This window comes from Gadus morhua, chromosome 1, assembly GCF_902167405.1.
Source record: "Gadus morhua chromosome 1, gadMor3.0, whole genome shotgun sequence".
NCBI classification, from domain to species: Eukaryota; Metazoa; Chordata; class Actinopteri; order Gadiformes; family Gadidae; genus Gadus; species Gadus morhua.
Genome location: NC_044048.1, coordinates 22450174 through 22462673, shown reverse-complemented (window position 1 = coordinate 22462673; position 12500 = coordinate 22450174). Strand labels below are relative to the sequence as shown.

At 45.9% G+C, this 12500-nt stretch overlaps 2 protein-coding genes across 5 annotated transcripts in view; one reads left to right on the top strand and one right to left on the bottom strand.

The window, feature by feature from the left end:
* Window positions 1–764, bottom strand: part of ptpn18 (protein tyrosine phosphatase non-receptor type 18) — a 2629-nt gene extending 1865 nt beyond the window's left edge. The window contains exon 1 of the mRNA XM_030367363.1: window positions 534–764. The gene's annotated coding sequence lies outside the window, so the exon portion shown is untranslated. The remainder of the gene's footprint in view (window positions 1–533) is intronic.
* Window positions 765–2985: 2221 nt separating this feature from the next.
* The window catches only part of gripap1 (GRIP1 associated protein 1), a 17393-nt gene continuing 7878 nt past the window's right edge, over window positions 2986–12500 (top strand). Inside the window, exons 1-19 of one of the 4 annotated variants that reach the window (XM_030366149.1) lie at window positions 2986–3284; window positions 4300–4366; window positions 4536–4597; window positions 4807–4833; window positions 5424–5531; window positions 5669–5843; window positions 6990–7099; window positions 7449–7488; window positions 8403–8473; window positions 8572–8619; window positions 8836–8867; window positions 9198–9245; window positions 9460–9559; window positions 9932–10009; window positions 10249–10341; window positions 10855–10896; window positions 11636–11770; window positions 12253–12348; window positions 12467–12500. The exon at window positions 12467–12500 is cut by the window's right edge and continues 77 nt beyond it. In XM_030366149.1, coding sequence (XP_030222009.1) covers window positions 3237–3284; window positions 4300–4366; window positions 4536–4597; window positions 4807–4833; window positions 5424–5531; window positions 5669–5843; window positions 6990–7099; window positions 7449–7488; window positions 8403–8473; window positions 8572–8619; window positions 8836–8867; window positions 9198–9245; window positions 9460–9559; window positions 9932–10009; window positions 10249–10341; window positions 10855–10896; window positions 11636–11770; window positions 12253–12348; window positions 12467–12500 — 1414 coding nt within the window. In that variant the 5' untranslated portion in view covers window positions 2986–3236. Of the gene's footprint in view, window positions 3285–4299; window positions 4367–4535; window positions 4598–4806; window positions 4834–5423; window positions 5532–5668; window positions 5844–6989; window positions 7100–7448; window positions 7489–8315; window positions 8474–8571; window positions 8620–8835; window positions 8868–9197; window positions 9246–9459; window positions 9560–9931; window positions 10010–10248; window positions 10342–10854; window positions 10897–11635; window positions 11771–12252; window positions 12349–12466 lie in introns of all 4 variants that reach the window. The other 3 variants (XM_030366132.1, XM_030366141.1, XM_030366157.1) reach the window with 3 other exon arrangements.

Sequence of the window (12500 nt, the reverse complement as noted above, 5' to 3'; positions counted from 1 at the left end):
GGAGACCATTAGAATAACATTAGGAGCCTATCAGTGGACTTACAGCAGACAAACGTTAGAATAACCGTAGACTAACAGTAGACTAACATTAGGAGCCTATCCATAGACTAACAGTAGACTAACATTAGGAGCCTATCCGTAGACTAACAGTAGACTAACAGTAGGAGCCTACACGGTAGTAGACTACCATTACAATAACAGTAGACTTACATCGCGAGCCTAATAGTAGACTAGCAGTAGAATAACAGTAGACTAACAGTAGAATAACAGTGGAAGAAGAGTAAAATAACAGTAAAATAACATACACGGTAGTAGACTACCATTACAATAACAGTAGACTTACATCGCGAGCCTAATGGTAGACTAACAGTAGACTAACAGTAGACTAACATTAGGAGCCTAACAGTAGACTAATACTAGACTAACATTTGGAGCCTAACAGTATGCTAACATAAGGAGCCTATATCAGTACCAACAGTAGACTAACAGTAAACAACAGTTTTATATTAACAGTACAATAACATTGATCTTACTGTAGAGGTTCAGCAGGGGAGAGTATGTATCTTGTCTAAGCTGTCATCTGTCGGTACGTCTGTCTGTCTTTGTGTCTGCTCTCATGTGAAGAACACCTGGCTACTGGGATCTCATTTGCAAACAGGAAGTAGAGCTTCCTCATCTATCGTGTACAACTTCTCCTTTTCATTCAGTCTATATCTGTCTCTGTTTCTTTCTCTGTCTCTCTCTGTCTCTCTCTCTCTCTCTCTCTCTCTCTCTCTCTCTCTCTCTCTCTCTCTCTCTCTCTCTCTCTCTCTCTCTCTCTCTCTCTCTCTCTCTCTCTCTCTCTCCCCCCCCTCTCTCTCTCTCCCTCTCTCTCTGTCTACATTTCTCTCTGCGTCTTCTCTGTTCGACATTCTCCAGGTTCCTTAAACAGACATCGGCATAGAGGCACACATACACACACACACACACACACACACACACACACACACACACACACACACACACACACACACACACACACAACACACACACGAGCACGCACACACACACACACACACACACACACACACACACACACACACACACACACACACACACACACACACACACACACACACACACACACACACACACACACACACACACACACACACACACACACACACACACACACACCACAGATGTCCAGCTCCTAGCACCATTCATCACCTTCCCCCATCGTTAGTAAGTGTTAACTGCTCCATATTCACCAACTTATGGACTGTGTGTTCATGCTCCTGTGTGTGTGTGTGTTTGTGTGTGTGTGTGTGTGTGTGTGTGTGTGTGTGTGTGTGTGTGTGTGTGTGTGTGTGTGTGTGTGTGTGTGTGCTTGTATGTATACATCTATGTGTGTGAGTGTGTGTGTGCTTCTGTTTGAATGTTCATGTCCATCTGATCTTCAGTCTGTTTTCTTGGCAAAAACATGAATTTACCATCTGTGTGTGTGTGTGTGTGTATGTATGTGTGTGTGTGTGTGTGTGTGTGTGTGTGTGTGTGTGTGTGTGTGTGTGTGTGTGTGTGTGTGTATGCGTGTGTGTGTGTGTGTGTGTGTGTGTGTGTGTGTGTGTGTGTGTGTGTGTGTGTGTGTGTGTGTGTGTGTGTGTGTGTGTGTGTGTGTGTGTGTGTGTGTGTGTAGCCCTGGAGGGACAAGAGCAGGTTTGGTGCAGGTACTCCTCCTCTATCTTTATTAAGGATAATGATTTTATATCTATATATATAGTTATTTCTATAGATGTATTCCCATTATTCGTCCCCTGTAGGGCTCCCCATGGCTCCTATCTGCCACGACAAACACAGTGAGTGCAGCTCCGTTGTAATACACGCTTAACGATGGTCCGTTGTGAGTTTGAGGGCCTCTAGTGTTGAGGTGCTGTTGCATCTCTGTCAATAGGATGTCATCGTCTACAACAGTTACGAGTAGCGTCCAGGGATGAGCTTCGTTGCTTGATTTGAGAATAGGCCAAAATAAGATTGTGATTGGCTGTAAGACAACAGGAGGAGTACATTCTTGTTGCTTTGCTTCTGCCCAGCGACGTGTGAGCGTCCACCCCGCTGAGGCCAGGTGGCAAGGTGTGTGGAGCTCCGTCAGGGCAGTGCTTTATGGCGACATTCTCAGAGAAGGTTGAGAGTCTCAGACACCTATAGTGTATGGGCTACCGTAGAACCATGTAGGCCTAGGCCCTATATGCTAACTAGTGTATGTGGCCATTATAAACTCAGGAGTATTATAATCCATTTATACACAGTCTGTTCCGCTAGATGCCACTACTTTCTACACACCATTCATATGTTAAAACAGGAATAGACCATTAAGTATTAATTAATATGAATGTTAAAACAGGACTGCCCTTTAAGTATTAATTCATATGTCGGTTAAAAAAGGCTGCATCTTAAGTAAGTAATGTTATGACATAGATATTACCTTTTTATGTTAATTGATGTAAATACAATAGCTATTGTTCTTTCAAATATTGTAGATTTTCCCTAAGTATTTAATGTTGAAGGACTGGGGTGGGCGGGGTCATTTAACATTGACAGCTCCGGGTGTGACGCTGAGCAAAATGAGCAATCCTTATGCTGCGTTCAAACCCTAAGGCACCTTCTGTTACCACTACAGACTCTTCCAGAAGTGTCCCATATATGTTACTCTATGTTTCTGTGATAAATCAATGGATATCTACAACTTAATGTTAATAATGCAGAAGTGACTCTCGAGCACAAGAAAAGGCATACAAAAATGATGAACTCACATCAGCTGAAGCCCGGGGTTCAATGGAAACAAACCGTAGGCTACTTGAATACAGTTTTAAGATTTCATCACACTGTGTTCACACAATTCAATGAGACCCATATTAAAAACCCAAGCAGCACCAATAAACGGGTGGTTATATTGCGGGAGCACGCCAGCAAGTTGTAAAGAAGGGAATCTTTCCAACGACCATATCGCTCCCATTCCCCACATGACTTGAACGCAACAATAGATCTCTTTCAGCGTCGCTAGCTGCTCCTCTCTAGTAGCACTGTGGCTATTAGCTAGCTCTTCGATAGCCCCTCCAATCTAATAGCACTGAGGCTATGAGCTAGCTGTCCATAGCCCCTTCTCTCTAATACAGTGAGGCTAAGAGCTAGCTGTCCGCTAGCTGCCCCTTTCTAGAAGCACCGAGGATAAAGCTAGCTGTCCGCTAGCACAGATAAACATGGCCATGGCCCAGGCTCTCTCTGAAGAGGAGTTTCATCGGATGCAGGTATGAGTATATCATCTATCTGATATGAGAGCCATAGCTGTCTGACAGCTAGGGTTAGCTGTCAGCTAGCTGTCATAGTACCCAGCTGTGATGTAATGCTAGCCGTGAGGTGTCAGGTGTTGCGGTGCAGAGCTAGGTGATGGTTATAACCAGGTTATACCTTGGAGAGGGTCACTCATTGGTTCAGTACACACACAGGTAGCTCTGGCTAACGGACCTGTTCACCCAAACGCTGCTAACCTAGGCTGGCAGGATGGATGTTGTCTTAATGGTTCTAACCTAGGCTGACAGGATGGATGTTACCTTAACGGTGCTAAGTTATAACCTAGGCTGACAGGATGGATGTTATCTTAACGGTGCTAACCTAGGCTGACAGGATGGATGTTATCTTAACGGTGCTAACCTAGGGTGGCAGGATGGATGTTGTCTTAACAGTGCTAATCTAGGGTGGCAGGATGGATGTTGTCTTAATGTTGCTAACCTTGGCTAGCAGGATGGATGCTCTCCACCACAAGACTGCGGTCACGGGGTCTACACTCCTGACCTGCTCATGTAGTCACATCAAAAACTTCACAGATAAAACCACCAAAACCGATTTTAGTTTTTTTAAATGTGGTGTGTTTGTCGCTTGATCGTAAACATACTAATCATTATTCATATACAACATTGCTTACACCGCTCATAAAATAAAAAATTATCATAAAGTTTTCATGGGTCGTAACTATGGGGATAACACGCCCCCCTCCCTCCTACAGTCTCAGCCCAAAACACATTTCTTAAGACCTCGAAGTGTTCAAATTCCCGCTGAACCAGTGGCTCACTGGCTCTTTAAACTGAAATGGTGTTATTAAGTACCCGTCTCGGTACTCTGTATTGGCAAGTACACAAATGTAAGTACAGAGAAAAGGTGGTGCATGGGTGTCTCCCTAGTGTGTGGATATAATGTATATGTGTGTGTGTGTGTGTGTGTGTGTGTATCATGTGTCTGTGTATAATGTGTGTGTTGTGTTTCCAGGCCCAGCTTCTGGAGTTAAGGACTCAGAACTACCAGCTCTCTGATGACCTGAGGAAGAACTCTGCAGGTAAAGTTCTCCCCCCTCCACTACCCCCTCCTCACCATCTCCTCCTCCTCACCGTCCCCACCCCTACACCTCCTCTATCACCTCCTTCCTCCCTTCCCAAGGGGCTGGGTGTCACGGTGATGACCCCGGTCCTGACCTCGTCCTCCTAACCCCCCTGGTTGTGTTGCAGAGCTGGGCGTTCTGCGGCAGAAGACGGGGGTGCTGGAGAGGGACTTGGGGAAGGCCCAGAAGGTAAGCTGTCAGGGAGAGCTCCACACACTCCGTTCAGAGCAGAGGGCTCCCAAACTGGGTGGCAGGGACACAGATGATGTTGAACTTTGACCAAACTAACGACCTCGTGGTCACTTTAGTCATCCTATTATTCAGTATTTGAATAATGATTATTAGTGGTATTAATAATCCCGTTACCCATTCTATTGGTCCTCTTCCTTGTTTTTCAGGCGCTGAGTAAGAGTAAGAAAGCTCAAGTAAGTCTGTACCAATAACATTAATATGAGATATGATACTGGTATGATTGGTAACATTAATGTGAGCTCTGATATAAATGTGATAACATTAATGTGAGATATTATATTGGTATGATCGATAACATTAATGTGAGCTCTAATATAAATTTGATAACATTAATATGAGATATGATACTGGTATGATGGGTAACATTAATGTGAGCTCTAATATAAATGTGATAACATTAATGTGAGATATGATACTGGTATGATTGGTAACATTAATGTGAGCTCTAATATAAATGTGATAACATTAATGTGAGATATGATACTGGTATGATTGGTAACATTAATGTGAGCTCTAATATAAATGTGATAACATTAATGTGAGATATGATACTGTTATGATTGGTAACATTAATGTGAGCTCTAATATAAATATGATAACATTAATGTGAGATATGATACTGGTATGATTGATATCATTAATGTGAGCTCTAATATAAATGTGATAAGATTAATGTGAGATATGATACTGGTATGATTGATATCATTAATGTGAGCACTAATATAAAGGAGATTACAACATGAGTGGTCATGTGACCCAACAGGAAGTGGATGCGTTGCTAGGGGAGACCGCCATGCTGCAGGGGAAGCTGCACAGCCAGGAGGAGGACTTCAGGCTCCAGAACAGCACCCTGATTGCGGAGCTGTCCAAGGTACGCATCGGGCTGTTGTCATGGTAACCATGACCGTGGGGGGGCTGATGTGTAAAATAAAGTGATGTGTTTGTAATAGTAATAAGAGTACAGGTTGTGGGTCAGCAGCAGAGCTGTAAGGTGCTGTTTTGCTGCAGCTGTGCACCCAGATAGAGCAGCTGGAGCAGGACAACCAGCGCCTGAAGGAGGTGGGAGGAGCCAGCGCCACCAGCCCCGCCCCCACTCCCGTCCCTGACTCCGCCCCTGCCCATGACAACACGGAGCTCCTCCGCGTGCAGGCGGAAAACTCTGCCCTGCAGAACAAAATGGCTGGTGTGTGTTCTTCTTTTCATATACATGCGTGTTTATATCCATATGCGTGTGTGCACATGGATGTGCGTGTTTATCCGTTACCCTCTTTAGTTAGGCTGACTTAATAATTAGGGATGTCCCGATACCACTTTTCCGATGCTTTGTTTTACTCTTAAACAAATAATAATGATAAAAAAATATATATGGAAGCACTTTGCTCATGATTGCCAATAAGCCAAAAAACATAAAAACATCTCACTAAAGAAAAGTTGGCTTAAATCAAATTAAAAGATTTGAACAGAGTTCAAAAGTATGTAAACAATGTAAACAAAAAAAGGTGGGAAACATTGAGTAGCTAAATGGTTAAGTTTGAATACATTTGAGATAATATATAGAATAGCTGAGCTGTTACAGCTGATAGTTTGAAATGGTTGGATCAAGTGTGTGCGTCATCACTTATAGTAACCAGGAAGTGTTATTGACGTTATTCAAACACATCTAGCTAATCGAGATAATCTCACAAAATGATAAGGCTTGTACTGTTGGACTCCATGGAGTCTCTTTCATATGTCATATCGTTTGTGTAGTTATCATGACGTGAAAAAGATTAGCTTCCTACTTCTTTGGCTTCTACTGTAGGTACATCGGATATGTAAGAAGCAGCTAACCTCTAGCCATATAAATGGGGGTCCCAACACACAAACGCTCGATTTATAATAATCATATATCCAATTGATAAATCATTTTAATTGATTGGACGTCCGCAACGTCCTAAATGGTTAGGTGTTGTGATCGCCGAGCTTGTGGGGATCACAACAGCTGTGATCCGCTTTAACCGAGGCAGGAGGGGAGCCCGGCCAGGCTGTTGCACTTTTCTCGGATCGTATTTCTTTCTCTCCCCTCCGATATCCGATCCAGCATAATGGGTCAATATCGAACCGATACCGATGCCTGTGGATCGGATCGGGACATCCCTAACTAATAATAAGTAATAATAATAGTTAATCACAAGGAATGGATGGTTGAGAGCTCCGGCCACACTCTGAGCGGACGACGCTGCCCCCCCAACCAGGACGGCTCCTTCATGGGGTTGAGGTTTGGGCCTGTAGGCCTGGACAACGCTGGTCAACGAGACGTATGATAGAGTGTATGTAATCGCTCCTCCAGCCCTGCAGGAGCGCTACGACCAGGAGGTGCAGAGACTCAGCAGCTCCACAAACACATCCAGCACCTCCTCCTCCGGACCGGACCAGGCCGAGAATGGGGCAGGGGAACAGGTGAGAGGGGGGAGGGGCAAGACAGGAGAGAGGGGGGAGGGGCAGGACAGGGGAGAGGGGGGAGGGGCAGGACAGGTGAGAGGGGGGAGGGGCAGGACAGGTGAGAGGGGGGAGGGGCAGGACAGGTGAGAGGGGGGAGGGGAGGGACGGTGGGAGGGTAGGGTGAGACAGTGAGAGGGGGGGGGGAGGGAGGGACTGTGGGAGGGTAGGGAGGGACAGTGAGAGGGGGGAGGGAGGGACAGTGGGAGGGTAGGGAGGGTGGGAGGGAAGGGAGGGACGGTGGGAGGGTAGGGAGGGGTCGAGAGGGAGAGGAGGTGTGAAAGTGAAGGTGTGGTCTTTGTGTCTCTAGGCAGGTCCAGAGTCTGGACCCACGTCCCGACAGATACTAGGTGAGTATCCAGTCTTCCCCTCACAAGATGAGGCATGAGATGTGTTTTATGATCCCATCGGGACGGTCAGGGGTCCTACAGCCGGTTATGGCTGCTCCGTCAGTCCACCTAGCGGTGTGTCACAGTCACATGGTTCCACAGGACATGCTGACCCACACTACTGCACCAGAACACACAACGGGCCTCCATCAGGAGGGTGTAGAGGCTCTGACTGCACCACCTGTGGGTGGAGGCTGTAGAGGCTACAGTCTGACTGCACCACCTGTGGGTGGAGGCTGTAGAGGCTGGGGCTGGGCGATTAATCGAATTTCGATCTCGATTTCGTTTTTAGCGTCAAACGATCACAAAACGAATATAATCTAATATATATATATTTTTTTTTTACTGTTTGATAGAAAGTGCAGAAGAACAGCTGGATCCATATCTATACATTATTTGAGATTTGAACTTTTGCTTTTTGACAATATTTTGGTATTTATTAAGGTGAAATTTCAAAGTTCTCAGTTACAAAGAGTTTTTGGCAGAGACATGCTAAATAAATACGTCATGTTATCAAACTCAAAAATAATCGTTTGAATAATCGGGATTTCAATATTGACCAAAATAATCGTGATTATGATTTATTTTTCCATAATCGAGCAGTCCTAGTAGAGGCTACAGTCTGACTACATCCTCCAGTAACCCTGCAGTCAGACTGAAGCCTCTACAGCCTCCACCCACAGGTGGTGCCATCCGACTGCACCCCCCCTGTGGGTGGAGTCTGGGTTTGGGAGGGTCGGGGGAAGGTGTAGAGGCCGTGCCTAACGAGTGTACGGCGCCCCTTGCAGGCCGCTCAGAGAAGGTGGTAGAGAAGCTGGTAGGTGTGCAGGCAGGCTGGTCAGCTCTGTGTCCTCTAACCCCCTGCTTTGGAGCAGAGCTGGAGGTGTCGCTGAGCACGGAGCAGGAGGAGAAGAGGCTCCTGAGGGAGCACGTCCTGTCCCTGGAGGTAAGGCCCTCCACACGCGCCCCCACACTGCTTCAACCGGCTGGGCCCTCAGCCCGAGTGACCTCTGACCCCTGTTTCCCCTTGCTTCCTGTCCGCAGGCTTCCAAGCAGACGGAGGTCACCAAACTACTGGAGGAGGTCAGCAAGGTAAACACACCACCGGGCCTGCCACACAGGAAGTGACCTCGGCAGGGCTGTGACACCACCTGACACCTTGTGTTGTTTCTGCAAAGATGTGCTCAGCGTTCAATCCAACCGTCTGTCTGTCTGTCTGTCTGTCTGTCTGTCTGTCTGTCTGTCTGTCTGTCTGTCTGTCTGTCTGTCTGTCTGTCTGTCTGTCTGTCTGTCCGTCTGTCTCTCTAGCTGTCAGACAGGTTGAAGAAGAAGCAGGAAAGGTAAGAGCCTACCAAAACAGATGTTCTGCTTTCTACTAGTCTTTCTCTAGTTACCGTCCCTCTAGTTACCGTCTCCCTCCCGTCTCTAGTGACCATCTCTCTAGTTACCATCTCTCACTAACATCTCTCTGGTTACCATCTTTAGTTACAGTCTCTCTTCCGTCTTTCTAGTTTTTACATTTACATTTACATTACACTCTAGTTATCATCTCTTTAGTTACCTCTCTCTCTTTACCATCTCTCCAGTCTCTAGTTACCGTCTCTCTCTAGTTACCGTCTCTCTCGTTACCATCTCTCTAGTTACCGTGTCTCTCTCTCCCGTCTCTCTAGTTTCCAGCGTCTTCAAGGAGAGAAGGAGGCGCTCTACAACGATAGCAGGTCAGAATACAACCAACAGATACAACTTACAGAATAACCCTAATTAACCTACCTAACTACAACTGTTCTAATGCCTGAATGGGGAATTTAAATGGGACCTCTCTCGCTCTCTCTCTTGCTCTCTCACTCGCTCACTCGCTTTCTCATTCTCTCACTCTCACTCAATCTTTCGCTCTCTCTCTCTTGCTCTTTCTCTCTCGCTCTCTCTCTCTAGGACAAAGATTGATGAGATAAACCAGAAAAAAGAAGATGATCTGAAATCCTTGAACCTCCGTATTCAGAAACTCCAGACAGACCTAGGGGCAGCCAATCAGGTAAAGGCTGAGATCACATGATCCCACCAGATGTTCAGAGTAGATCAGGACCTCCAGATGATGGTGACCTGTCCAGTAGACTAACTAGATGTTTAGAACAGGACCTCCAGATGATGGTGACCTGTCCAGTAGACTAACTAGATGTTTAGTTCAGGACCTCCAGATGATGGCGACCTGTCCAGTAGACTAACTAGATGTTTAGAACAGGAACTCCAGATGATGGCGACCTGTCCAGTAGACTAACTAGATGTTTAGTTCAGGACCTCCAGATGATGGCGACCTGTCCAGTAGACTAACTAGATGTTTAGATCAGGACCTCCAGATGATGGTGACCTGTCTCGTAGACTCTTTGCTTACCTGCTGTGTCTGCAGACCATGGCTGAGATGAGGGAACAGCTGCTGGGCAAAGAGAAGGAACATGAAGTAGCACTACACACGCTGAGAGACCAGGTAACACGCTCGCGCACACAAACAAACGCACATGCACGCACCCTGAGAGACCAGGAAACACGCATCGGGCCAGTGTTTTCTTTCTTGCTTGTTTCTTACCTCTGCTTGACTAAAGTGTTCAAGAAACAACAGTCCATGCTGTGTTCCCCTCCCTTCCTGCCCTCCTTTCTACCTCCTTTCCTTCCTTCCATTCTTCTTCCCCTCTGCTTTCCCTTGGCGGGGGTGTGGTGCTACTGTAGGCCGCCAGTCAGACTGCAGTCAGTCAGGAGCAGGTGGAAATCATCCTGCAGGAGAATGATGCTCTCAGGACCAACCTAGCAGCCCTAGAACAGGTAACCTAACAACCATGGGTAACCTAGCAACCACATGTTACCTAGCAGCCCTAGAACAGGTAACATAGCAACCACATGTAACCTAGCAGGCTAGAACAGGTAACCTAACGACCATGGGTAACCTAGCAACCACATGTTACCTACGAGCCCTAGAACAGGTAACATAGCAACCATATGTAACCTAGCAGCCCTCGAACAGGGAACCTAGCAACCATATGTAACCTAGCATCCATATGTAACCTAGCAGCCCTAGAACATGAAACCTAGCAACCATATGTACCCTAGCAACCACCTGTAACCTAGAACCCTAAAACAATTTCCACTGTCTGCTCTAGAGGAACCTAGCTCTGTAGCTCCCCGCCCGTTACCGGACTGACTAGCAGTACTAGACACATTGTCAGGGGTCTACATCAACACTCAATGCTCATCATGAACCATGTAGAGCTACCAGCCTCTCTAGCAGAGCAGGAGACACCAGCTAGATCTTAATGTGAGAAGATCTATCCCCCGCAGGAGAACCGTGTTCTGAGGGACAGTCTCTGTGCGCTGGAACAGGTAATCACACATAGAACCTTATCTAGAACCTAAATCCTTCACTGTAACCGTACCTAGGATCTAGATCTTTAAAAAGATAACCCAAACTAATATCTACTATCATAACCAGAACCTTAACTATTAGCTCAGACTTTCACTAAGATGTAACCCATCCTTTACCTATACTAAGAACTGGATCTAGTTAACCTGCCCTTCACACATAGTTTCCAGTAAATGGGTTAGCTGGCGATGTCCACTATTTCCCCGTGCAGCTCGGTTCTGGAACATTCCCTCCCTCCCCCGTTCCTTGGAGCCTGTTTGTAAACAAAAGAAGCTGTATTGATATTGATATGATGTTCATCAGATCACAAGAGAAGCTGTATTGATATTGAAATGATGTTTATCAGATCACAAGAGAAGCTGTATTGATATTGATATTGGAATCGGATCACCAGAGAAGCTGTATTGATATTGGTATCGGATCACCAGAGAAGCTCTGATCCTAAGTGATCGCTGTTCAATTCACTTACGACCCCAAGCAGGACATCTTCCAAAACTAGCAGCATCTCTACAGAGTTCTCCCCGAACTAGATAGAAAAGTTTAGAATCCTGCACTTTAATGATTTCTTATTTCTCTACAGTCTTTACTGTACTTTGCTGTCTCTCTACCGCCTTCTACCGTCTTTTACCTTCTTCTACTGTTCTCTTCTCTCTATCTTCTTTAATGTGTGTTGTGCGTGTGTGTTTTTGATGTATGTAGATCCAGACAGTGAAGACCCAGGAGGTGAACCTGCTTCGTGAGCAGCAGGGGGCGCTGTCTGCTGAGCTGCAGCAGAGGAGAGCAGAGCAGGAGAGCCTGCTGGCCCAGAGGGACGACCTCACCTCCCAGATACAGGTGGGCGGGTCTATAGATGAATGCATTGAGCCTTCCCCCTACTAGTCCATCATGTTGTCTCTGGGGGTATTCAGTTGGCTGCAATCTATAACCTAACCACTAGGGGGCCACAAAATGATACATGCTGTAGCTTTAAAAGGGCTTGAAATGAAGAGAATGTCTTGGGCAGCCCTTATATAGATGGATAGATAAAGATGTATGCATACATTTATAGGATAAAAATATATATGGAGATTAAGAAAGATATAGATATGTTAGTGCTGTCAACCCATTAAATAAATAAATAAATGAATGGCAAAATTAGCTGTGATTAATCACGATTAATCGCTTTTTTTCTCTTAATGAGCAACTGAACCCAAAACCACAATTGTATGTGTATGAAAATACTATATGAGATACCAGTAGTCCAATTGTGTGTGTGTGTGTGTGTGTGTGTGTGTGTGTGTGTGTGTGTGTGTGTGTGTGTGTGCGTGTGTGTGTAGGAGGCTAGCTTTGCCAGCAGGAGGCTGCTGGAGCAACTGTCTGAGGAGAGTCAGGAGAAAGAGAGACTTCAGAGAGAGCTGGAGGACAGCCGCAAGGTACACAATACTACACACTCTTAACACACACATCGGCACTACACACTAATACACATTCTAGACTGTTGTAAGTTCACTCACTGGGTGTGTGTGTGTGTGTGTGTGTGTGTGTGTTTAGACCGCTGAGAAGAGGAAGGTGATGCTGGATGATG